This window comes from Sceloporus occidentalis, unplaced genomic scaffold (genome assembly GCF_023333645.1).
Source record: "Sceloporus occidentalis isolate IW3139 unplaced genomic scaffold, rSceOcc1.0.p SCAF_4, whole genome shotgun sequence".
NCBI lineage: Eukaryota > Metazoa > Chordata > Lepidosauria > Squamata > Phrynosomatidae > Sceloporus > Sceloporus occidentalis.
The window spans coordinates 18,410,780-18,436,547 of record NW_028316984.1 but is presented as its reverse complement, the minus strand read 5'-3'; the positions used below and the strand labels follow the sequence as shown (position 1 = coordinate 18,436,547).

At 40.0% G+C, this 25,768-nt stretch overlaps 1 protein-coding gene across 6 annotated transcripts in view; it reads left to right on the top strand.

Annotated features, from left to right (window-relative positions):
• ADAM23 (ADAM metallopeptidase domain 23) overlaps positions 1-25,768 on the top strand; it is a 115,651-nt gene that overhangs the window by 4,917 nt on the left and 84,966 nt on the right. For all 6 annotated transcript variants that reach the window (XM_089519322.1, XM_089519316.1, XM_089519318.1 and 3 more), the window contains exons 3-4: positions 14,438-14,514; positions 24,336-24,399. In XM_089519322.1, coding sequence (XP_089375448.1) covers positions 14,438-14,514; positions 24,336-24,399 — 141 coding nt within the window. The remainder of the gene's footprint in view (positions 1-14,437; positions 14,515-24,335; positions 24,400-25,768) is intronic.

Sequence of the window (25,768 nt, the reverse complement as noted above, 5' to 3'; positions counted from 1 at the left end):
GTACTCATGTCAGGCGTCATATTATACAAATGCTTGCTACCGTGCCATTTCAGAATTCTCTTGCTTTCCATTTTCAGGTGTTACTTACTCCATTCATGGAATTTCAGGATTATGTACAAGTAACATACATTTAAATAATTTAAAACAATTCAAAATTCAAAACAACAAAAATTAATTAAACAGGCTAAAATATATTAAACATTTTACCAATTTGAAACTGTTTAAACAGTTTAAAACACACACACACATATACATTTTTGGGAAAATCAGTTGAAGCCCCAAAGGCCATGTTTTAATTTGGTGCTGGAACGAACCCAACATTGATGTCAATCGGACCGCCATTCCACAGTCCGGTCACCATAGCAGGGAAAGCTGTCTTTCCTCTGCAAGGCATTCCTCTGACTGGTGGGATACAGAGAGAAGGCCCTCCAACAGACCTCAGTCCTTGGACGGGCTCATGCAGGTGTGCAGCCCTTAAAGAGCAGGATCCCCTTCAGGTACAGTGGGCCCTTGGTATCTACTGTGGGTTGGCTCCAGGACTGCCTCCCCATGGATACCAACATTTATGGATGCTCAGCTCCTGTTATATACAATGTTGTGGTAAAATGATGTACCTTATATAAAATGGCAAAAGCACGCCTTGCTTTTTGGATTTAAAAAAAATATTTTCAATCCATGATAGTTGAATCTGGATGCAGAATCTATGGAGGACTGACAGTATTTGTGGCCCCACTTCTTTAGGTATACTATAGGAATGAAATAATACAGTCTCTGCCTCTCTCAGAATGACAGAGAGGAACCAGTCACTGTAGGAGGCTTCATACTTTTATTCATAGCATGATCCCATGTAATCATTAGTAATATATATGACTCAACCCTCATAGGATTTCCAGAAATGTAACAGAGTACCTGAAGTTTGGATACCACTTGACACTTTGCTTCTGAAACTCTGGAGAATTTTGACTGTCATTTCTGATGCAGTATAAGAAGTTGCCATCATGTGAAGAAAACCAAGGAAGCTCTGGGGTCCATATATACACATGACATACATTGAGAAATTCTTTGTGCATTATTTTGGACATTTCCTTTTTTCCTTTTTTAAAATTCATATTGTCATTCACCTCTACACCACTGTTTATTTTGTAGAGAATTAACTCATAATGCCGCTTCCAAAATAATGAGGAAATTATGTGGCAAATATTAACATGATCCAATATGGTAAATATTAACAAAAATCCAAAGTGACAATTACTGATATATCCGATTGATATTCAAAGGAACCTCAGCTTGTACACAAAATGCATCTTTCTGAATGATACTTAATTTCTTTTTATATTAAAACCTTTCTATCCCATCCTATATTTTGAAATTTCTGGGTAGGGTACAGGTAATAACACTTGCGAAACAGTTATAAAACAATTAATTTAATATATTAAACAATTATAAAACAATTATTTTATTACTTAAAATACAGTGGGACCTTGTTATCCGCTGGGGTTTGGTTCCAGGATCTCCCATGGATAACAAAATCTGTGGATGCTCAAGTCCTATTAAATATAATGGCAGAGCAAAATGGTGTCCCTTATATAAAATGGAAAATCAAGGTTTGCTATTTGGAATTTATACTTTTCTGGAATATTTTCAGGCTGTGGATGCTTGAATCCGTGGATAAAAAAATCCGTGGATAAGGAGGGCCGACTATATAAAACAATTCAACAGAATACAATATAGGGCAAGAATCCACAAACCAACAGATCAGAGCCAAGTCATGATCATGCGTAATGGCTGCCACAGTAAGAGCAATGTCTCTAAGGGGCATGCATAACTGGCATGCGAGAGCAAAGAGGGCCCTCTCCTATGTCTCCAGAAAATGTATTGCTCCCACTGGTGGAACACAGAAAAGAGTCCTCTTGGAAAAGCTCAGTGCGTGGGCAAGCATATAGTATACAGAGCAAGAGGAGAGAGGTGATTTTTTTCTTGCTGCAGCCTTTTGTACTACCTTAACAGTTGCTCCATAGGGTCCCCAGCCTGGTGTGGAGGAAGTGCAGCAGCTTTATTAGGAACTAGCATGTTGAATATAGCCTCAGTGTACATGCAGCTCATTGTCCCTGTGTGCCTTGGGATCCTGACTCCTTTGGATTTGGTGTTAACTTGGCATTTGTTGTTTTTTTAAGGGTTTTTCCACCATTCTATCAAAAGTAAAACAAACTCTAGGCATTTCAGTTGTTAGAGAAGAACTTTACTTTAGAGGGATAATGCTTATCAATGGCTGGGATTATATTTTTGACTATTGAAAGGAAGGTGGATTTCCTGTAGATAATTGTGGAAATGTTAATCAGCAGCAGGTACCTAATACTTTGCACTAAGAATGTTGCACACATACTTATTTTTGTGGTTTTTCCTTCACTTAAAACACTAGTGTTAAATTTGGGTCCCTTTGCATGCAAACCCTGTGCTGTACTACTGAACTGCAGCTCTTCCCCTGGTATTGTTTCATTTACCTTACTGGTTGATCAGTGAAATTGCTCTTGCAACCTCTGTCCTCTTATTGTTGCCTTGATGTTTCTTCCATGTTTACAGTCAGCAGTGATTATTTCCTATGCTTTCGGTAATCTTTCTCTGCCTTATTAGGGTTGGAGGGGGGTACAGCTGCTTCAAGAGCTGTTTTTCTAGTCAGCAATTATCTAGTGCAGAAAACACCATAAAAGCTGTTACTTTTGACTGCAAAAGTATCTGCAGCAGTTATGGTACATAGTAATAGCAAATCCAGTCTTCCAGGTGCCTGAAGACAGAAAACCAACATCCATGTCAAAGAGGGAGTTATCAGCAGATTGAAGAGAATTTTAGTGTTTGCAGAATTATGAATTATTTTTAGAGGGGAAAGAAACCAAGTAGGGGAAAACTTAAATCACCCCACTGCAAGCTAAGCATGTTTAGTGGGCACAAAAGGGGGGATAACTGTTGGCAGGATCAGTTATGGTGGGTGGAGAACATAATAAAGTATTCTGAAGAGGGTAGTATAAGTACAGCACATTATGTTTTGGTCAGGTTCTATTTCAGCCAGATGTGAGTTTTTAGAAAATTACTACTTGCCTAGCACTCAGGGCTGCTAGATAATTAAATGAGAAATCCATCAGCCTCAGCCTTGTAAACAAAGGAGTGATTTCAAATAAGATGAATTTAATATGGAAACATCTACAGTATATTGAGCAGGACTTAATATACACCAAGGTATATCAGAAAAGGGACAATATACTATAACTTGTGTGGTGGAAACTTGAGCTACAACAGTTGATTCAAGGTGGCAATCTGGGGGGAAAAAGACCGCTTTAGATGTTTAGTTTTCAGATATCTTTGTTGTTTTTAATTGCTGTCAAGTCAACTTCAACTTGTGATGATTCTATGAATGAGAGACCTGCAAGTCCCCCTATCAGCAGCCCTGCTCAGATCTTGCAGACTCAATGCTGTGGCTTTCTTGATTGAGTCTATCCATCTGGAATGCAGTCTTCCTCTTTTCCTACTATCTTCTATCTTACTTTAGGGAGTCCTGCCTTCTCATGATATGATAAAAGTATGACAATCTCAGTTTAGTCATCTCAGCTTCCAGGGAGAGTTCAGGCTTGATTTGCTCTAGGACCCATTTATTTTATCTTTTTGGCAGTCCATGGTATTGCAGAACTCTTCTCCAACATCACATTTAAAAAAATAATAATATGCAGCTACAGGTTGTGGATTACTGTGTGTAATTTATAGATGCTGAAAGGTAATCCAAAAAAATAAATGTTAGATTACAGTGTTAAGATGTAAAATAATAAAATATTTTCGCTATTGATAAATTATAGAATATTTTCATTTTACCTTTACCATTACCATAAGAATGGCGAGTTTTTATGGGCCCCAAGGGCTGCATGTGATTCTGGCTCAGGAGTCAGCTCCTCCCTCTCCCCCCTTCCTCAGTGAGAAGGCATGGAGAAGCTTCTTTCCTCTCCATTTCCCAGCAGTTCTGATACTGATTGCTCTTTCCATGCTGCAATGAAAAAACAATCTGTCATCTGGTGGAGAATTCTGCAGTGGAAAGGACCATCGGGGCATATGGAGGGGGCACATTTAAGATTCGGTGGCCTGTGGGCTACAAGTTGTGCATTCCTGACGTGAAGGAAGCTGTTCTTTTTTACATAAAGTTGCATGGAGCCTTTTCATGACATTCAAGTATACATCGTATTTTTAATTTGGTTTGAAAATAGTAGTCTCTGCCTTTAGAGCAGTGGACCGTAATGGCAATTGCTTCATTTTAGCTAGCAGTTATATGTGCACATGAAAGTAGGCTTTTGCATATATACAGCCCCTAATTGGATGAAGAACAGTAAGTGAAAACTTAAATTTTCCAAGTGATTCTTTTCCCAGATTCAAATTTGTCGCATCTATATTTGTATATCACTACATATACTGGCTTTTAAGGGATGGAACAGTGTGAGACCTCTCAAGAGAGCTTTGCTTCTGTAACTCTAGCTCTGTATTAATTCATAGCTGGATTATGGTCAATCATTTATTTATTTATTTGGCCATAACAGATGGAACACCCGTAGGAAGAGTATTAAGAACCCTTAATATTTAAAAGGGCTAATAGACCTCTTTGGCTATGCCATAGCCTGGGATAAACCAAGAGATTATCCTACTTTACTTGCAACATTTGTAGATTGTTTTAATGGGATTTTCAGTTAATTGTAAACTACAAGCTGTTGCAGAATGATGAATAATGAAAGAGGGATTCTGAAACAATTAAGGATTAAACGGAGGCTTTGCCAGAACCCAGAATTGCTACTTTTTCAAAAAGTGTTGTTAGTGTTCTCTGTAAAAAAGAGTGAACTATGGAAGTTCCTCAGTTATCAGCATGGACTACAGCTGCATATTTTATAGAAGAAAATTACAGCGGTAATTAAATTTAACCTTGTAGTAATATGTGGGCAAATCTGTGCTGTAGTGGTTGAGTGTTGGACTAGGACCCTGGGAGACCTGGAACTCAAATCACTGTTCAGCCATGGAAACTCACTGGGTGACCTTAGATAAGTCACACACACTCAGCTTCAGAGGAAGGCAAAGGAAAACCCCTCTGAACAAATCTTGTAAAGAAGACCCTGTGATATGTTCCCCTTAGGGTCGCCATAAGTTGGAAATGACTTGAGGGCACATAACGATATAACAAGAGAGTTTAAGCTTATCTTGTCATCATTAAATTGCTACTAAAATTGTTATTAATATATGGGTCATCTTCACTTTTTATCTTATCTAAAATTATTAAATGACAGTTTTTAACCTTATTTTGTTGCTTATTTATATATTTAAAGGCTAAGTAAGCTGAGCTTCCAGTGTATTTTATAAGTCTCATAAACAGATTTCTAAAAAGGATAACAATATAAAAAACCCATTATGAAATACTGAGAGAAGTATGTTAGATATAGATGCAAAATTGTTGTTGTTTTGTTATAATGTGTTCTGCTGGACCTGAAAGATACATTACATAATGCTTGGGAAGGTAGAAGGCAGTAGGAAAAGAGGAAGACCGCATTACAGATGAATGGACTCAAGGAAGTTGTGGTCTTGAATCTGCAAGACTTGGGCAGGGCAGTTGGTGCCATGATGACAGGTTGACCAGTTCATAGGGTTCCCATAAACTGAAGCCATCTTGGTAGCTTTTAATAACAAAGTATGAACCAGATAACAGATTACATTGGAATAATTAATTGCTTACTAGGGTGAAAAGTTCTATAACATAGTATGACCTGGTTCACTTAATATTTTATGGTACAAGCGCTCAATGCAAAGATGAAGTCTCTCACCAAAGTGTGCCAGTGTCCTTCCCAAATCTCTAACATTGAAAGCTACTGTTAAAGCATGGAGTGTCCCACCCAACCTATACAAAAACTGTTTGGTTTATTTCAGGGGGGAAATCCAATCCAAGCACATCTTTTAAGATCAGAAAAGCACTAATGAAGGAGATAGATCTGTGCATTAGTGTGCTGTATTTAGTTGTATTACTATATATGCTGTATAGTGCAGAGTGACTCAAGGAGTTTATGAATAAAAGTCTCAATATCCCATTCTTCTAACATGCATGTTTAAGTAGCATTTTGGAGATAACTGTAAAATAAATTTATTTTGTTCTGATTTACTGTCATTAGAGAATTTTATAAATACAAGAACCACTTACCTTGTGCCCTTGTTTGCTGCCCATAAAGATAGAGGATGTCTATTGTTTTGTTTGTTTGTTTTTATTGAAAATGAACTCTTTGTTCCATCCCATAATAAGTAAATAATACAATTCCAGAAGCGAGCTGTACTCCATGAAAATTTATGCCACTGGTACCCATATTCATGAGCCATCATGGTGCAGTGGTTTGAGCATTAGTCTATGATTCTTGAGACCAGAGTTCAAACCCTCGCTTAGCCGTGGAAATCCACTGACCTTGGGTTTGCTCAAAGGCAAAGGCAAACCCACTTTGAACAGCTCTTGCCAAGAAAATCCCATGATAGGTTTGCCTTAGGGTAGTCATAACTTGAAAATCAACAACAACCCACATTAATACAAATTGGTTAATCTGTAAGGTGTCATAAGTCTGCTTTTACTTCAACAGATAAAACTGGCTAGCCCTTCAGACATTTGTGGCCTTCATTTCTTCAACCTTAAGAAAAATACCCAATTTCCAGGAAGCCTCCCTTGACCTTTCTTCAACCTAAATTAAATATTTAAAAATTACAGTGCCGCCTAGAAAAATGATATTTCAATTAAGGTGTATTAAGGTGTGACATGTTGGTGTATGAAGTTTAAACAAAAATTAAATAAATCATGGAGGATAAGTACCACAAGTAGAACTTACAAAAAACTGTCCAGGGTGCCAGCCAATGAGCCATGAAAATTTCCAAGTTATTTCCTAAATGTGTCTGATCTGATTATGGTAACCACTAATTACATCTTGTTTGGACTACTGCAAACACACTACATGGGGCTGCCTCTGAGAAATACAGTCGGCCCTCCTTATCCACAGATTTTTCAAGCATCCATGGATTGAAAATATTAAAAAAAAGTATAAATTCCAAATAGTAAACCTTGATTTTATCATTTTATATAAGGGTCACCATTTTGCTATGCCATTGTATTTAATGGGACTTGAGCACCCACCAATTTTATTATCCATGGGAGATTCTGGAACCAAGCCCCAGCAGATAACTAGGGCCTGCTGTATTAGAAAGCTTGCAGGCTGCAGCCATATTTTGACCTTTTAATTGTCTAGTTAAAGTGTTTCTGTATCCCTCCCAACCCAATGACTTCAACTGGCTGAACAAATAAAAACCAATTAAAATGATAAAAGATAAAATTAAAAACACGTTAAATTGCTCTTTAAAAACTCCTAAAAGCAGTCTAAAAACAATCCTAGAATCCAGTTTTGAAACAGTTAAAACAGCAATTTCAAAGATTGAATGCTATGTGAAACCACACTGTTGTGGCTGCGCGCTGAAAGCTTAAAAAAGATTTGGACTGCCTAATGTCCTTTGGTGGGGAGTTCCAGACTTGAAGCCCTGCTACAGAGAAAGTCCTGTTACATCTACCCACTAACTTAATTTCACAAGATATTGGGACATGCAACAAAGCCACCTCTGAAGATCTCTAATTTCTGGCAGGCTTATATAGAAGAAGGTGCTATTCCAGATATCTTGGCCCAAAGTTGTTTAGGGCATTGTAGGTCAAACCAGCACCTTTAATTGAGCTTGGAAGCAAATTAGGGGCTAGTGCAGTTCTGCAAGAACTGGTGTTACATGGTCTCTAAAATGCACACCTGGCACCGGTCTGGCTGCTGCATTTTGCTTCAGCTTCTTAACACGTTTCAAGGGCAGCCCATGTACAGCACATTTTAATAGTCTAACTGAGAGGAAAGTTAACTTAGAGGAAAATAAGGCATGAACCACTGAAAGCATGCAGCCACCACAGCAACCTGGGTTTCCAGGAGTAGCACTGGGTCCTGGAAAGCATCCCCAAGCTACAAACCTGAATTTTCAGAGGGAGAGAAACCCCATCCAGAACAGGCTGGGATTCCAGTCCCAGGCTGGTTTTCCTACTGGCCAGCAGCACTTCCATCTTGTCTGGATTAAGCCTCAGTCTTTCCACCTACCTCTAGTCCTTTACTGGATCCAGACAACCATTCAATGCTACTGCAGCTTCCTTGGCATCAATTGTGAAAGAAAGATATACAGTGGACCCTTGTTATATGCTGGGGTTTGGTTCCAAGATCCCCCGTGTATAACAAAATCCGTGTATGTTCAAGTCCCATTAAATATAATGACATAGCAAAATGGTGTCCCTAATAAAAACTGGAAAATCAAGGTAAATTTATACTTTTTTGGAACATTTTCAAACTGTATGCTTGAATCCGTGTATAAAAAATCCGTGTATAAGAAGGGCCGACTGTAGGTGGGTATCATCAGTATACTGATGTCACTCAACCTCAAAGCTCCTGATGACGTCTCCCGCTGGCTTCATGTAGATGTTGAGAAGCATAGGGGACCCACAGGCTAATGGTCAAAAAGCTGAACAACAGTCCCCTAACACCACCCTCTGGAACGCTGAGTCTATAAACACTGGAACCATTGCCAAGCAATTTCCCCAAGTCCCATATCAGCCAAATGACCCAGAAGGATACCATGATTGGTGGTATAAAATGCTGCTGAAAGATCCAGGAGGACCAAAAGGGACTCACTCCCCCTGTCTAACTCATGGTTATCTACCAAAGGGACCAAGGCTGTTTCTGTCCCATACTTAGTCTTGAACCCACATTGGAATAGGTCCAGGCAATCTGTTTTATCCAGAAAAGCCTGGTGTTGTGTTACCACCACTTGCTCTACAACCTTACTCAGGGCAGGTCTACATCAGCTGAAAAAATCTGGGTGCAACCCAGAGTATTCAACTTCGGAGTTGCCCTGGATCCACTTAAACAAGTGAGTCCTGGGCCTGACACAAATGAATACTGGCACAACAGTGAGATGAAGCTGCCTTGCTGTCTAGATGGTCAGCCAGGCCAGGGGTAGAGCAACCCTCCTCCTTATTGATCAGATGGCTGGGCACCTTGCCAGGCAAGTGACATGCAGCTTTGCCAGGGGTGTATGCCTGCCAAGGAAGACGGTGGCAGTGGAGGACCTGAGGAGAAAGGAATTGTTTGGGTTTTGTTTGTGGCTGGGCTTGGAGCATGTGGTAAGATAAGATAAAATTTATTACGATCAATCAAACAAACATCAGTCAACAAACATAATAATAAATCACAAATAAACATCATAGTAAATTATCAAATTATAAAAGTAAATAATATTAATTAAAAATTCAATTACAAAATTATATTAAAAGAAAAGATAAAATTTAACAATATAAAAACATTGTAAGAGTATAAAATATAATAAAAATTTTAAATAAACTAAAAAATGTAATAACGTTTTAAGATACTATTTTACGCTGACAGACCATTGCCACTGCGCAAAAAATGGCTACCCTTGTTATTGATGGGCATTGATCTGCTAGGAGATAGGATACATAAAACTCATCAGTTCTTCCAGGAAAATTACTAAGAATTGGATAAATAAAAATGGTGGCAAGTAGCACTGACTTTTAAAAAATGGCAGTGGTTGCACCCACTCAAATCCACCCCAATCAAGGTTTCTACACTTCTACCGAAGTCACTCCAGAATTTCCTGGAAACTGGTAATTTTTCTTAGGTCAGTTTAAAAGCTAAAAGAAGCAGTGTTATTGCAGAAGTGACAGTATGTTGTCTGGAAAGATTACACTAACCGGCGTGAGTGCGAGTTTTTTTCCCTTGTGTAGACTCACCCTTAAAAAGGAGGAGATTAGAGAGTAGCCATTAGTTACCAAGGCAGTTGGGGGTCCAATGCAGTTTTTTTTCAACAAATAGTTTGATATTTCAGAGAGTTTGAAACATAGCCCTCTTTCAAAGAAGCATTTACAACATCCACCACCCAATTGGCCAGTACTCCTCTGGCAGCTTTAATTAATGAAGATGGACATAGGACTGACAGACAAGTGGTTGGCCAATAAAATCCCCTAGAGTGGTTATAGGAAGTATTTTTGTCATGTTGCAATATATTTACTGTGAGATCATTTGTTTCCAGGATATTAAAAGTAAGGTTCATGATCTATAGAGACCAGAGTGCCAGAAGGGTCACCTTCTCTATATGATCCTGTTAGAGTACTGAGTTGTTCAATCAGAGCCTTCTTCCAGTCCTTTCAGTTTTTCAAGTGCATCTGGTGGAAGCATAAGATGAGGGTTTTTAAATTGTTTGGCAGCTGGGTGTGCGATTGCACAGTTAAAGCTAGTGTGCCAGTTGCACCTATTCCTGGAGATGCCTGATTTGGCTAAGATGGCACATATGTCTGCTCTTCAGTTCCTTCGGGAACTCTGAAAGACAAGGGCAAGAAGATGCATGCCCCCATGCAAAGACACCTTGGCCAAACAAGTTCCTGGAGCCCCAACCAGGCATCCCTCCATTCTCTCTAGCACCTTTCCTCTCTACTCTCCCACTCTGCCTCCTTTGTTTGGAACAAAGAAACTGTGTGAGCAGAATGCTAGGCTTTGGAACTATCAGTGTACATAGAATCAGAAGTGAAGGGAGATGGCAAGAGGCAGGTGAGCAGGTGGGAAAACTGGCTAGGTGGCATAGCCAGTGGTGATAGGAATAGTGGTAGGAGCAGCAGTTTTAGAGCAGAGGGAGCCACTATTTCTCTGTGTCTCTGCCTTTAGGAACGTCCCATCTTGCATGCGTGAAAGCAGCACATGGTGTTGAGGAATGAGAAGCAAGCTTGTTCCTTCTGCTTGTCATGCACACACATACGCACAACCCATAAGCAAAAATACTATAATAACAGTATGTGCATCTACCTATTTTTCCCTTTTCTCCAAATGTGAAGACCCTTGATGAGCAATTTTAAACAAATATTTGGTGCACCTTAGGGTTTTAAGGCAGGCCAGTGTGGTGTAATGGTTTGGGCTTTGGACTAGGACACTGGCAGCCAAGGGTTTGAATCCTCGCTCGGCCATGGAAACCCACTGGGTGACTTTGGGCAAGTCACACTCTCTCAGCCTTAGAGTATGGCAATGGCAACCCCCCTCTGAAGAATCTTACCCAGAAAACCCCATGATAGATTTGCCTTAGGGTCGCCATAAGTCAGAAACAGTTGACGTATGACTTACGCCATAAGTCAGAAATTCAACAACAACAGGATTTTAAATTTTGAGTTAAGTCTTGATGGTCTGTGGCAACAAAAAATATTTAAAGCAGATCCATGGTAAAAAAAAAACCCAACCAATTAAGAACCGCACAACTAGGACACGTGCTTGCTCTCACATCTTTAAGAATCCTGTCCATATCCTTGGGCTGCACAAACAGAAGAGTATCCATTATCACGGGACAACCAGGGGCCAGAGCTACATTCACTGCACCTAAATCAACTATACTGTTCAGTTTGGAATGAAGCCAAACACTTTTATCTGCTAAGCACTAGGCACATTCTTCACAGCAGGCTGCCAAATGGTCTGAATTCTCTTGTGGGCCAGGTTATAAAAGATCCCTAGCCACTCAAAACAGCTCTGTGGAATGGTTCTCTGAAGATGCAGTGGTAGCTGATTAATATGTGTGTATGTATATGTGCATGCATACACATGCAATTTTTTGCTGCCTGTACTGCTGTGTTATAGACCTTCATCTAGGCCCTAGGCCATATCTGGTTGGGCTTGCTCCTTGTTTTTGGTTTCTGTTTCACTCATTTCATTCTTATCCGTTCCCAAGAGAACCAGGGGACTGATTTAGCTCCATTCGATGAGAGGCACGCTCAGGAATGATTGTGCTCAGTACCTTGGTCATTTCCCTTTTCCAACAGTCAGCCAGGGCTTCAGCAGAATTGCCTGCCAAGGTGGCAAGAAAATCCCCAAGAAATCATCAGTCTTCTGGGAAAAGACCATCTTAACCTACCCCTGCTGTTCTCTGTTACACTATTTTATAAGATAGACAAAATTAAATATTTAAATTAACATTTTAAAAAGGAAAACGTATTTATGACAATGCACAGTAACAGCAAACCAGTAAAACCAGAAAGGAAAAGTAGACATGGAAAGACAGAGATGATGATGATGATAATGATGATGATGATGATGATGATGAAGACTATAAAGACTATACTATCAGCCAAGAGTCACAACTATTGTTTTTAAACCCAAATCTATCTACAAAAAGTATCAATTTACTACTTACACTGTTAAAACACTGAAGTCCAAATGTTTACATGTTGATATAGCAGAGCTACAGTATGTGTCCATCTGCTACTAGTTACAAGCGTTACTTGTAATGAGTTACTTTCCCCAACTAACAAGTGGCAAAACTATTTCATTTCAGATTACTGTGATGGTTCATAATGATATAACAAATCAGCTTAGGGTCATTAATTACTGGGGAGTGCTAGTGTGGAGAACTGTCAGTCTTTGTTGCCAGCACTTACCTTAAATGTAGATGGTGACATGGAGGATTTCATATTTATATTTTGTTTGAAAACAAGTGTCTCACACTGCTTAAAGTGTCATGCCCTCCACTCCACATACCATGGGTGAAAATTGAGACACACACACATCAGAGTGTGATCAAAAAAATTCAGCCAGGCAAAAAGACAACAAAAATTATTAATGAGGAAAGACAAAAATATTTTTTTAAAGCAAAGAAATCCTAGAATTGATATTCTGAGTTTAGGAAAGCCTTGAAAAGTGTATATGTGTGAGTTATGTGTGAGACGCAAATAAGTAAATGCATTGAGATGGGACCAACTTCTGTATAAATACATGTACAATAGCATTATTGATGTAAATGGAACATTGTTCTGCCAAAAAACAAAAAAGCCTCTCAAAGTAGACAGTTAAATCTTTCCCAGTGTTTGATCTCTACAAGTTACAATTTCTTTCATGTGTCACTGTGCAACCTTGGCACACAGAGAGGATTAGTAAATCAAAAAAGGGGAATGGAAAGAAGGAAACCAGTAAAAGTAAGGTTTAAATATAAAGTTTATACAAATCTCAAAACCAAATAAAAACCAGAGCTTAAGGGAGGAGGAAAAAATTCAAATAAGAAATGATACTCTGTAAAATTATTTTGATTTTACAGAAATTAGAGTTACAAGAAATCCATGTATCAGTCAGAAAGAAAGATTGAGAAAGTATGTGGTTAAAGTGGTGTCAAACTGGATTATTTCTGTAGTGTGGATGCAGCCTTAGTTGACAAGGTTATCAACTTCCTCTACTTCATTCTGGAGTCACACAGCTCAGGATCGTCTGTTTGAAAGCAAGAAGAGTTTGCAAAAGTCTGCTTTTGCCTGGGTCTCTTGGGAAGGGCAATATGCTATCCCCTCCTCTCTTCTCTTCTCCTCTCCTCTCCCTCCTGCCGAGTTAATTGAACACAAACTATTTTTGCTGTTTGACATAAGTTTGTAGCAATAGAAATTAGCTGAAGATGAAGGGGGAAAGTGGGAAGAGGAGAGCAGCTGAGAAGGGTGGATGGCAGGAAGAGAATTAACCAGGACTGTCCCAAGCTAAACTGGGAACGTTGGAGGTTTCCAGGTAGGGGAATCTGCATGTTGCAAGCCACATCACTGAATCTGAAATGACTAGTCTCTATAGATTTTAGCAGCTCTACAAATTACTACTGAAGTCTATAAAATAGTGCATAAATTCAGTGTTCTGTGCAGGATGTATTGATGGGTGGTTCCTTGAAACAATACCTGCAATGTCCAGAGTGCATCACTGTGGTCTCCATCTTCTGTGATGCAGCTGGTAGGGTTCCACTGTATTCTGAGCAGCGGAGTGTCCTTTGCCTTCAAATAAAAGATTACAACTCATTGTAATTGGTCCATTTCCATTCTTTCCTTTCCTCCCACTCCTTTTCAGGGGAAGGGTCAGTTAGGAGTTACAATTCTGTCTAACTCCTAACTGACCCTTCTTCCCCAGAAAAGAAGTGGGAGGAAAGGAAAGAATGGAAATGGACCAATTACAGTGAGTTGCCCTATAGAGAGGCACATATTGAGTAATGGAAATATTTTTTTAAAATTAGATTCCAAGGTCTGCAATATAATAATAACCAGAGCTTGGATTTTTCAAAATCTTTTAAAAGACTAGAATGCCTAGAATTCCTGTTAGCATAGCTAGTAAATTTCCATGCTTTGGTAAGAGCTTGAAAATGTCTAAACTATTATAGTAACACAAATTTACTATTCCTAAAAGGATTAAAATTGTGTAACAGCCTTAGTGAACGAGATGGATTTTTATGAATATTTTGGCAAAATAACATTTCTTTTGTGCTTGTTTCTCCTTCTCCTGCCCCCATTTTCTTCACTTTTTGTCTCCAGGCTGTGCATCTGGCTCAGGCGAGTTTTCAAATTGAAGCCTTTGGCTCAACATTTATTCTTGACCTCTCACTGAATAAGTAAGTTTATGTTTGAGATTTTATTGTAGAAGTCAAGACCTATTTTAGTTGTCAAAAATGATCAGGCAATGTATTCAGTTCTATGCCAGGCTGCAAATGAACTGCCAGGACCCCAAATATGCCTGTGACAAAATTATGCAAAAAAGATACAATGAATAATCTCAGAAGCAAGGATCTGATTGTGTACTTCTGCTGGATCCTGCTGCTCCCCATAGAATTGGCACTGCCCCCCCTCTGCCTTCTGTAGTTCTTCATACACCCTAAAAGCTTGCTTTTGAGGCTGGTAAAATCTTTGGAACAGGTTTTGGCATTATGGATGGCAAAACGGAATGGAACATGTGAGAAGAGAGTCCTGATTCCCTTAGTATGGGAGACAGACATACACAACAGGATGAGGAAATAACCCATTGGTTCTTGGCCTAAAAAGCCTACTTTCTTGAAATCTGAATTGTAAGATCCTAATGAGATGACCAAAATTTTCAGTCTTAATGTACTATACATATCATGCTTCATATTCTTAATCATTATCTTTTATTTATATAGGCCTGTTACAGACTGCCAAAATAAAGCTGCTTCGGGTCTCTTTGGAGGTATGCTATTTAAATGATGCATGGGTCCTAAGAGTCTGGAGGTCGTGCCAAAGCCACACTCCATTCCTAAGCACTGGAGTGCAGCTACGGTGCAGCTTCCAGATTCTTAGGATGCATGCATCATTTAAACAGCATACCTCCAAAGAGACCCGAAGCAGCTTTATTTTGGCAGTCTGTAACAGGCCATAGTTTTATATATGGTATTTTACAAGTAAAAGATCACTCAGAATAATCTAGTTCCCAGCCCTCAGGTTTACAATCTAATAAAAATATGACACAAATGAAAAAAGGGATGGCAGTACTGGAGGGGATTAAATCTATTCTCTCCCTGCAAGGCCAGGGAAGTGGCAGTTGGGATGGAGGGAGGGCTTTTCATCAGGCATGCTGGAACTGTGCCTACCTCTTATCCTCTCTCTCCCAGGCCTTTATTCAACATCAGCATTTATGGATCAGCTAGTAAGACAGTCACCCCATAATGGGAAATTTCACATTCTTAACTGCATTGAATACAGTCTACTTAGTCTACTCTAAATTAATCTCACCTCCCATTGTAAAATGTTGCATGTTTTATAAGATTAAGTAATTTCAGTGGGTTAGGTGACTGCAGTGGTATGATATACTGCATATTGTAGAAAAAAAATGTTGGTTGCTGCTCTTTTCTTACTGCAGTCAGTTGGTAAGGTTACTGCAGTATTAAGAATGGGATACATAAAAGCTGTGGAAAGATGTGCATATAGGGTATAAGGGAAAAGATATTAAGTGGATGAATGGGAAAGAACAAAAGTAAGGAAGGAATTGCTAATTGAAATGATAAATGCATTCCTTAGCCTTAAGACTGTCTATTTAAATAAAACTATAATTTATGTAAAATGTTTGGCTTTGCAGAAAGCCTAAATCAAGGTACTCTGTCCCTACGGATATGTATAGAATGCTCAGCAAATAAGAGGTTTTCCCAGCCTTGAAGTGGGAAAAATGCTTTAAATAAAAAAATGTAAACTGCATTTTCCTCTCTAACTCATAGGTGTCTGTGTATAAGCATGGAATTATTGTAGTAATATTAAATTCTATTAAAATTAATTTTAATATAATTTTGAGTTCCACAGAGTGAAAGACTACTGAAATTTGTATTATGAAAGTTACTACTGATAGTTAAAACTGACTAAACACCCTGAAGTAAAACCAAACTCAGTTTTGGCTTATAAAACATTCAACAAAAGAATACAACTTTCAACAAAAATTAGAACAATACTGGCAATAATACAAAACAGGCAAATTTTGATGATAAAAGTAGTATCACCACCAGCAGAATAAGCACATAGCAGAGGGTCTGAAAAATATGGTTTCTTCAGAGGGCTCTTCCAAACTACTGCAAAGAACTGAGAGCTCTGACAGCAAATTGACGGTTGGTGCCCTTGGCATTCACACACCGTATCTAAAAGGCATCATGATAAAGGAGAGGATGAAAAGCTGTATGTCATGACAAGTCATCATTCAGATCTCATAACTTTTTTGTATCTGTGCTCACTAATGACTGTGGAGATGTTGTGGGGGGCAATCATAATTCAGATCTCAATTGGTCAGTCATCTCTTCTTCATGTTTTTGCTTACTGATGACTCTGGAGACTTGGGTGGGCATGCTGTACATTATAAAATGTACAGTATTCGAAAAATCTTATTGTATTTGTGAAGGACCCCCCCCCCACACACACACATCTAGTGAGGAGGAGGAGGAGGAGGAGGAGGAGGAGGAGGAGGAGGAGGAGGAATGCCCAAGGAACCTACCTGAATTGCAAATAAGGAACAATATGAACCTTTGTTTTTCTTGATGTTTCCTGGAATAAAAAAAAGAACATCAGCCCCTGGGTGGGAGTAAAAAACTGCTGTTGAAGCTGAAGTGCTCATCCAATATTCTGGGATAATGGAAATATAATTTCTATGGTAAAATACTGCAGTTTTCAGCAGCGTTCAACTATCAGGCGATCACCCAATTCCACTTAACAGTATGCAAAAAAAGACCAAGTGAATAGCCTTTATTGTTTGCCACAACAGAATGTGTGGTTTCCCTTGGGTCCCTGCTCCAGTCCTCAACAACAAAATTCTTCTGGCGAAGGGACAGCAAGGAGAGTTTTAGTTTGTTGTTGATAACTGCCCTTGTGTCAACCTCGACTCACGGCAACCCTGTGGATGAGACATCTCCAAGACTCCTGTCCTCAGCCTCTCTGCTCAGGTCTTGCAGGTCCAGGCTCGTGACCTCCCTGATTGAGTCTAACCATCTAGTATGTGGTCACCCTGTCTTTCTACTACCTTCTGTCTTTCCTAGCATTCTTGGCTTTTCTAATTATTCATTTTTCTTCATGATGTGCCCAAAGTACAACAGCTTCAATTTGATCATCTTGGCTTCCAATGAGAGTTGAGGCTTGATCTGTTCTAGAACCCATTTGTTTTCTTGGCCATCCTCTGCATCCTTAACACTCTTCTCCAGCACCGCATCTAGATGAATTGATTTTATTCCTATTGGCTTTTTTCACTATCCAGCTCTTGCATCCATACGTGGTGATGGGAAATTCAATGGCTTGGACGATTCTAACATTAGTGTTCAGAGTCTTTTATGTCTTTACACTTTATGACCTTGTCCAGTTCTTTCATTGCTGCCCTTCCCAATCCTAGTCTTTTTCTGATTTCTTGACTGCAGTCTCCATTCTGATCAATATTTGAGCCAAGAGATGGGAACCCTCTGACTGTTTCAATTTTCTTATTGTCTAGCGTGAATTTTTGTAGCTCTTCTCATTAGTTTTTTTTTTTAATGTTTAGCATTAATCCAACCTTGGTACTTTCCTTCTCAGCCTTCTTCGGTAATTGGTCCAGGTCTTCATTTGTTTTTGCTAGTAGTATGGTGCTCTCTTGTATCTTAGTTTGTTAATGTTCCTTCCTCCTATCTTCATTCTTCCTGCCTCTAATCCTGCTCTCTGCATATGATATTTTCTGCTTACAGGTTGAATAAATAGGGTGATAGTATTCAGCCTTGGCTAATGCCTTTTCCGAATGAGAACCATTCCATTTCTACATATTCTGTTCTGACAGTAGTCTCTTGTCCCGAGAACAGGATGATCAAATGTAGCAGCACTCCCATTCTTCTAAGTTCAAGCCATAGCTTTTCATGATTCATGACCTCTTTCTCTCTAAATCCTTTAACCTCCTTGCTCTCACCGAAACCTGGCTCCCAGCCCATGATACTGCAACCTCCGCTGCCCTTTCTTTTGGTGGTATCTCCTTCACGCACACAAGCCGTCCTGAGGGTCGAGGAGGAGGGGTTGGTATCTTGCTATCTAACTCCTGCCAGTTTCAAGTTCTATCTTTTCCCCTCAGCTATCATTTCTCTTCCTTTGAGTTTCATCCTATTAGACTCTTTTCTCCTCTACAGCTCCGGGTTGCAGTCATCTATCGCCCTCCTGGTTCTGCCACCCAGTTCCTCTCAGACTTCGAATCATGGCTGACTTTCTTTCTTTCAGATTCAGTCCCCACTCTGATCCTAGGTGACTTTAATATCCACGTTGACGATTCCAATAACCCTACAACATCTTGCTTTAACTCTCTGCTAGCTTCTTTTGGCCTCCTACCACATTCCAACTCTTCAACTCATTCTCTTGGTCACTGTCTTGACTTAGTTCTTGCTGCAAACTGCGCCATTTCTGACTACCTGGCTCTTGATTTTCCACTATCTGATCATCACTTAATCTCCTTTGCTCTTACTTATACTCCTCCTCCTTGCCATACTATTCAACACCATTTTCGTGATCTTCAATCTGTTGACTCTAACCAGCTTGGTCTGATCCTGGATTCATCTCTCTCTTCCCTAAATCTCGGGGATTCTGCTGATTCAGCAATGTCTTTATTTAACTCCACTCTTTCCTCGACTCTTGACCATTTTGCCCTGTCTCTGTACGCACTTCTTCCTCCAAGACTAGACCTCAGCCCTGGCTTACCCCCAACATTAAGTTTCTCCGGTCCTGCTCTAGAGCGGCCGAACGTCTTTGGAGAAAGTCCAAAGAGTGGGCTGATTTTATCCATTTCAAATTTGTTCTTTCTTCCTTCTCACGTGCCCTGTCTATAGCAAAACAGAATTATTACAAATCATTGATCTCCGCCAATGAGAGGCGCCCGCAATGTTTGTTCTCCATCTTCAACACTTTGCTTAAACCTCCCTCTCCTCCTGTCTCTTCATCATTCTCTCCTAATGACTTTGCTAATTATTTCATCTCTAAGATTACTATTCGCTCTGAGATAGTCCCTCCCGATTCTTCTTCTGCTCTTAATCTTCTATCGCCCTCGCCTAAAAAATTTTCTGTGTTTCCTCCTGCCTCTTCGGATGAACTCTCTACACTTCTGAACTCTTCCAAACCTGCAACCTGTCCTCTTGATCCAATTCCTACTCCTCTTCTAATCTCTATAGCTCCCTCCTTTCTGCCCTCGCTTCTCAATATCTTCAATCTCTCTCTCTCTACAGGCTCCTTCCCGTCGGACTTCAAACATGCTCTCATTTCCCCAATTCTGAAAAAACCTTCTCTTGACCCCTCCTCTCTGTCTAGCTATCGCCCGATTTCTCTTCTCCCCTTTCTTTCTAAGGTTTTGGAACGGGTTGTTTATTCGCGCTGTCTTGAGTTTCTTGAAACCAACTCCATCCTTGATCCCTTTCAGTCTGGTTTCCGCCCAAGGCATTCCACAGAGACAGCTCTCACTAAGATCTCGAATGACCTTTTACAGGCCAAGGCTAATGGCCTCTACTCTGTTCTCATCCTCGATTTGTCCGCAGCCTTTGACACCGTTGATCACTGTCTTCTAGTGGATATACTTTCTGACCTTGGGTTCTCAGACTCTGTTCTTGACTGGTTTAGATCTTACTTGTCTGGCAGATCTTTTGCAGTAGTAGCAGGGGGTCAGACTTCTTCTCCTGTTCCCTTATCTGTTGGAGTTCCCCAGGGCTCTGTTCTGGGTCCCCTCCTGTTTTCTCTCTACACACTGTCCTTAGGAAAACTCATTAGCTCTTTTGGCTTTTCCTACCACCTGTATGCCGATGACACCCAGCTGTATCTTTCCGCCCCTGACCTTTCTCCAATGCTTCAACAGCAAGTCTCATCCTGCCTCACAGCTGTCTCGCAGTGGATGCGCCATCGGCGTTTGAAGCTCAACATGTCCAAGACGGAGCTTCTTGTCTTTCCCCCTAAGCCCACCCTTCAACACTCTTTTTCTGTCTCTGTGGACAACATTTCTATTCAACCAGTCCAGCAAGCCCACAGTCTTGGTTTTATCTTTGACTCTTCTCTGTCGTGTATCCCTCAGATCCAGACCACAGCCAAGGCTTGTAGATTCTTTCTGTACAATATTGCCAAAATCCGACCTTATCTCTCCGCCTCTACTGCCAAGATCCTGGTCCATGCCCTAGTGATCTCCCGACTTGATTACTGTAATGTCCTCCTGGCTGGACTTCCTCTTTCTCACCTCCGTTCTTTAATCTCTGTCCAGCATTCAGCTGCACGCATTATCACTTCCACCCACCGCTCTGACCACATCTCTCCTGTGTTGGCATCCCTTCACTGGCTCCCACTCCCTTTCCGCATTCAGTATAAGCTCCTGCTGTCGACATTTAAAGCCCTCCATGGACTGACCCCTCTTTACTTATCAGACCTTCTTTCTCCTCACCTTCCCACCAGGGCCCTCCGTTCTGGTAGTCAAGGTCTGCTGTCCCAGCCCAGGATCTCCTCTACCCCATCCCGGATTCGCCCCTATTCACTTGCTGCCCCTCACTCCTGGAACCTTCTTCCCCCACAAGCAAGAGCCATCACTTCTTTAACTAGCTTCAAAACGGAGTTGAAAACCATCCTGTTCAGAGAAGCCTTCCCAGGCATTGCATAATTGTCGCTTACCATCTGATGTTCTTTTAGTGCCTGTTTAACTGCTGGACCTCTTACCCTCTCCCTTCACCACTCCCTTCTCCTTCTGTGTCATGTCTTTCTAGATTGTAAGCCCGAGGGCAGGGAACCGTCTAACTAAAAAGATTGCATGTACAGCGCTGTGTAAATTTACAGCGCTTCATAAATAAAGGTTAATAATAATAATAATAAATGATTGCTCTCAATGGCTTTATTATCGTCAATAAAGCACATGCAGATTTTCTTTTGGAATTTCCTGGTGCATTCCATTATCCAACTTATGGCAATGGGATTTCTAGTGCCTCTTTCTTTTCTGAATCCAACTTGCAGCTCTCTATATAATAACAGTCTTTGCTGCATGAGCATGAGCATGATTTTGCTTGCATAGGAAATTATTGCAATGATTCTGTTATTGCTGCGATCTTTTGTGTCTCCCTTTTTATGGATGGGGATATATATTGATCACTTCTAGCCTGCTGCTTGTATTCTATATTTGTTGGCTGGTTTAGTTAAAACTAAGCTTGACTCTGTATGTGTAGATTGTAGCAGTTCTGTTGGTATGTCATCTATTCCTGGTGATTTGTTCTTTTTAGTTGCTTTGAGTGCTGCTTTCATTTTGCTTTTCAAAATTTGAAGTGTATCCTTCATAAGTTTCTTCTTCCCATGTGTCATTCACCTTTCCACATTTTTACATAGCTCTTCTGTGTATTGTTTCCAACATTTTTTAAATTTCATTGTGGTCATGCATTATGTTCCTCTTCTGATTGTAGAACACTCTCAACCATGGTTTAAATTTCTCTTTCAGGTCTTGGATCTTGTGGAAGAGGGCTTTTTTGGCCTCTGATCTCATGTTTCTGCTTTTCTCTTTTACTATGTTTCTGACTTCTGTCCGTAGTTCTTCTGGTTCCCAGTCAACTAGGCTTAATAATGCAAATTTATTTCTCACATTATCTTTAAATTTTGTTGGGATGTTCTATAGATCATATTTTGGCTTGGTAATTATTTTGGTGTTCTTTTTCAGCTTTATTTATTTATTTGGATATTAGTGATGATCTGTGTCCCAGTCTGGCCCTGGTCTCATTTTTGCCACAAGGAAGGAGTTTTTCAAACTTCTGTTAAACCTATTATGTAATCTATTTGGGTTTTGTGTTGCCCATCCAGTAATGTCCATGTATACAGTTCGCCCTTCTCTTACACGGGGGATCCATTCCGGACCCCCCCAAGTAAGAGAAAAAATGTGGAGGCTCAAGCCCCATTCAAACGAATGGGGTTTGTGCCCGTGGTGGTGCAGCAGTGTGTGTGGTGCACACCACGAGAGCGCACCCCATTCATGCGAATGGGACGCGTCACCCCTTGCGCCCTGTGTGCTCCTGCGTGGCTTTGAGCATATGCTCAAAGCTGCGTATAGAGCACCCGCGTATAACATGGGCACACTGTACAGTATTTGTGCTGCCAGCGGTGGCCAAATGCCCTGTTTGTTTAGTGTGTTCGTATACTGTATATGTATTTGTTGGTTTCCAAAGTAAGTTGAGACTTTAGGTAAGATCTTTAGTGGGAAGCCTTTTCTACATGCAAATCCTTAAAGCAAAACCTCTAACTTTTATTTATTTTACTTAATGGCTGGATTGCCACACATGTCTCCATTCCTATCCTTTAGTCTTTTTTCTTATCTTTATAACCAGTATTCTTTCCAGCAGTTCTTTGATTCCTGTGATGATACACCAATAGCAGTTAATGGCCTCCACATTTACCATCAATATTTTCATTATTTTCCTAAAAGGGGAGAGGGAGAAAGAGGAAAGGAGGGAGGGAGGTTGAATGTCTTTGAGCAAACCACACAGTTTTGTTGGATGCAGAAAAGCAGAGTCAAATTATTCCTTAATGGAGCAGTTTCCTGCCCACACAATTCTATTCTTTGTAGTGGAGATAACTCTCTTTCTGATTCCTCTGTTACAGTATTTCAGGCTTCTCTTGTATTCTCCTGAGAATATTGACCTTCCCTGCAGTGTCCTATCCCCTGCCAAATCACCAACATAGGGGACCAAACGGAATCCAGTAGTTAGTGGTCATCCCTAGTTTTATCTGATTTTCTTGGGTGTGTGTTTACTTAATGATACTACCATGATGTTGGCTTTAGTAGGCTATAAACCAGGGGTAGGCAACCTGCGGCCCGCGGGCCGGATGCTGCCCGGCAAGGCCTTGGGACCGGCCCCAGCCCAGTCCTGCCGCCAATTGCCGCCGGGGCCTTTGGCGTCTCACGCGAGGGGCATGGTGGGGCAATTGTCTCTAGAAGCCTCAGAAACATGCATTTATCTTAACATTTTTTTAAAAATCAGCAATTTTTTTCACATGTCCTCCATTTTTTATTTAAAAAGTGCCCTCCCTTTGGAAATTTTGTCCTACATTTGTCCCAGTTTATTTATTTATTTAATTTTTTTTAAAAAAATATTTAATTATTTATTTTTTTGGCTTCGGCCCCCCCAGTTGTCTGAGGGACAGCAACCCAGCCCCCGGCTCAAAAGGGTTGCCTACCCCTGCTATAAACCACATTGGACACTGAAAAATTGAACGGCTGTAAAAGTGACTTTCTTACATAGATTCAGTCCTTACATAAAATCAGTGCTTGGAAAATAACTTTAGTTATGTTTCTAGTTTTATGTCCCCAGAGGAGATAGTTGTTACTGTCATTTTTAAAATAATCCTTTCTTGTGCTTAAGAGTCAAAATAGTTACTTAAATCTAAAAAGCTGGTGCCTGTGATACAAGCCAGGACTTTCTTCTCATCTACTCACAAACACTTGAACACTCACAACATAGCAAGAAGAAACAACACAAGGCACAACCAGAACTGAAATGTGAATGACCAATTAGTGAGACCATATTGCCATAATGGTAAAAGAAATTAAATAGTAAAGTAATTTAAAGCTTGCAGATATGCTGCAAAAGGAATGAAACTGTCGCTTGTTAAATGACAATTGCAATATACTTATTCTTCATTATTGGGAAAAGGAAGTAATTACAATACAGGTAACTAATTATTTATAGTTTCTTGCAAGCTCTGGATAAAATAGTTAAATTGGTTTTTACACGAGTAATTATACAAATCTAGATGAAATAGCATTACAGTTAAACATATTGCAAATTGTATAGAAATGATGAAAGTAAATTACTATTTATTTTCTTTTGCTTCCCATTTCTGTGATGAAAGCAAAATGTTTTATGGACATGGTTAGTCTTGAGTTTATGCATTAAAAAACCTATCATTTAAAGAACGACGTTTATATACTTTTTTCCTTTCTTTGTAGTGATTTATTATCCTCTGATTATGTGGAGATTCATTATGAAGATGGAAAACCACAGTATTCAAAGGTATTGTCTCTTGGCTCAAGAAAAAAAGATTGCTTTGCTAGCATATTCACTATATACATGGTTTTGTTTCTTTGCCTAGCAGTGTGTTTGGGAATGTGCTGCCTGCAGGCTTCATGAGCCCTAAACTCTTTCTATGGCTTCCAATCCCCCTGACTTCTTATCTTTTATTGTTTCAGGTTAATAATGCCCTAAAATAACCACAAATATGTGTACAATTTCCCAAAACATGTTAGATCCTCTGTAACCCAGCTCTCCTCCCAAACCTGCAAAAACACAATGAAAATTGTCCCAAAAACAAAACTGCAAAATGTAAGTAGGTGTGAAACACACTGCAGAAATAATCCAGTTTGAGATTACTTTAACTGCTCTGGCTCAATGCTAGGGAATCTTGGAAATTGTAGTTTACTGTGGCTCCAGAGCTCTCTGATACAGAAGCTAAATGTCTCTCAAAATTACAGATCCCAGAATTCCTTAGCATTGAGCCGGACAGTTAAAGCCACCTCAAACTGGGTTGTTTCTACAGTGTGTTTTGAACCATAGACTTGTAGGCACTTTTGAGTTTTCAACTCAAAATGCAATAGTCTGTTCTTTAGTAGTGGTCTAAGGATGTAAATTAGTCCTTGCTTCCATTGGTCTTTGTTTTTGCTGTTAACTGCCGCCGAGTCGATGTCGACTCATGGTGACCCTATGAATGAGACATCTCCAAGACCCCCTGTCCTCCACTGCTCTGCTTAATTCCTGCAACCCCATAAAACCCACAACTTCCTTAATACAGTCCATCCATCTTGCATGTGGCCTTCCTCTCTTCCTATTTCCCTCCACCTTTCCCTGCATTATTGTCTTTTCCAATGCAGTCGTTCCTTCTCATGATGTGTCCAAAGTACGAAAGCCTCAGTTTGGTCATCTTGGCTTTCAGGGAGGTTTCATCTTGATCTGCTCTAGGACCCATTTGTTTGTCCTTTTGGCTGTTCGTGGGATCCTCAGTACTCTTCTCCAGCACTACATCTCAAATAAATGGATTTTCTTCCTATCTTCTTTTTCAACTGTCCAGTTCTCACATCCATACATGGTAATAGGGAACATGATCGCTTGTATGATTCTAACTTTGCTGAGTTGTATATCTTTGTATTTTAGAATCTTTTCTACTTCTTTCATAGCCACCCTCCCTATTCTTAATCTTCTTCTGATTTCCTGACTGCAGTCCCTATGTCTATCAATGTTTGATCCCAGATGAAGGTTCTCGGTGGTCATTATTTCTGTTTTCTTTATGTTCAGCATTAACCCTGCCTTTGCACTTTCTTCTTTGGTCTTCCTTGGTAGGTGTTCCAGGTCTGTGAAGTTTTCTGCTAGTACTATGGTGTCATCTGCA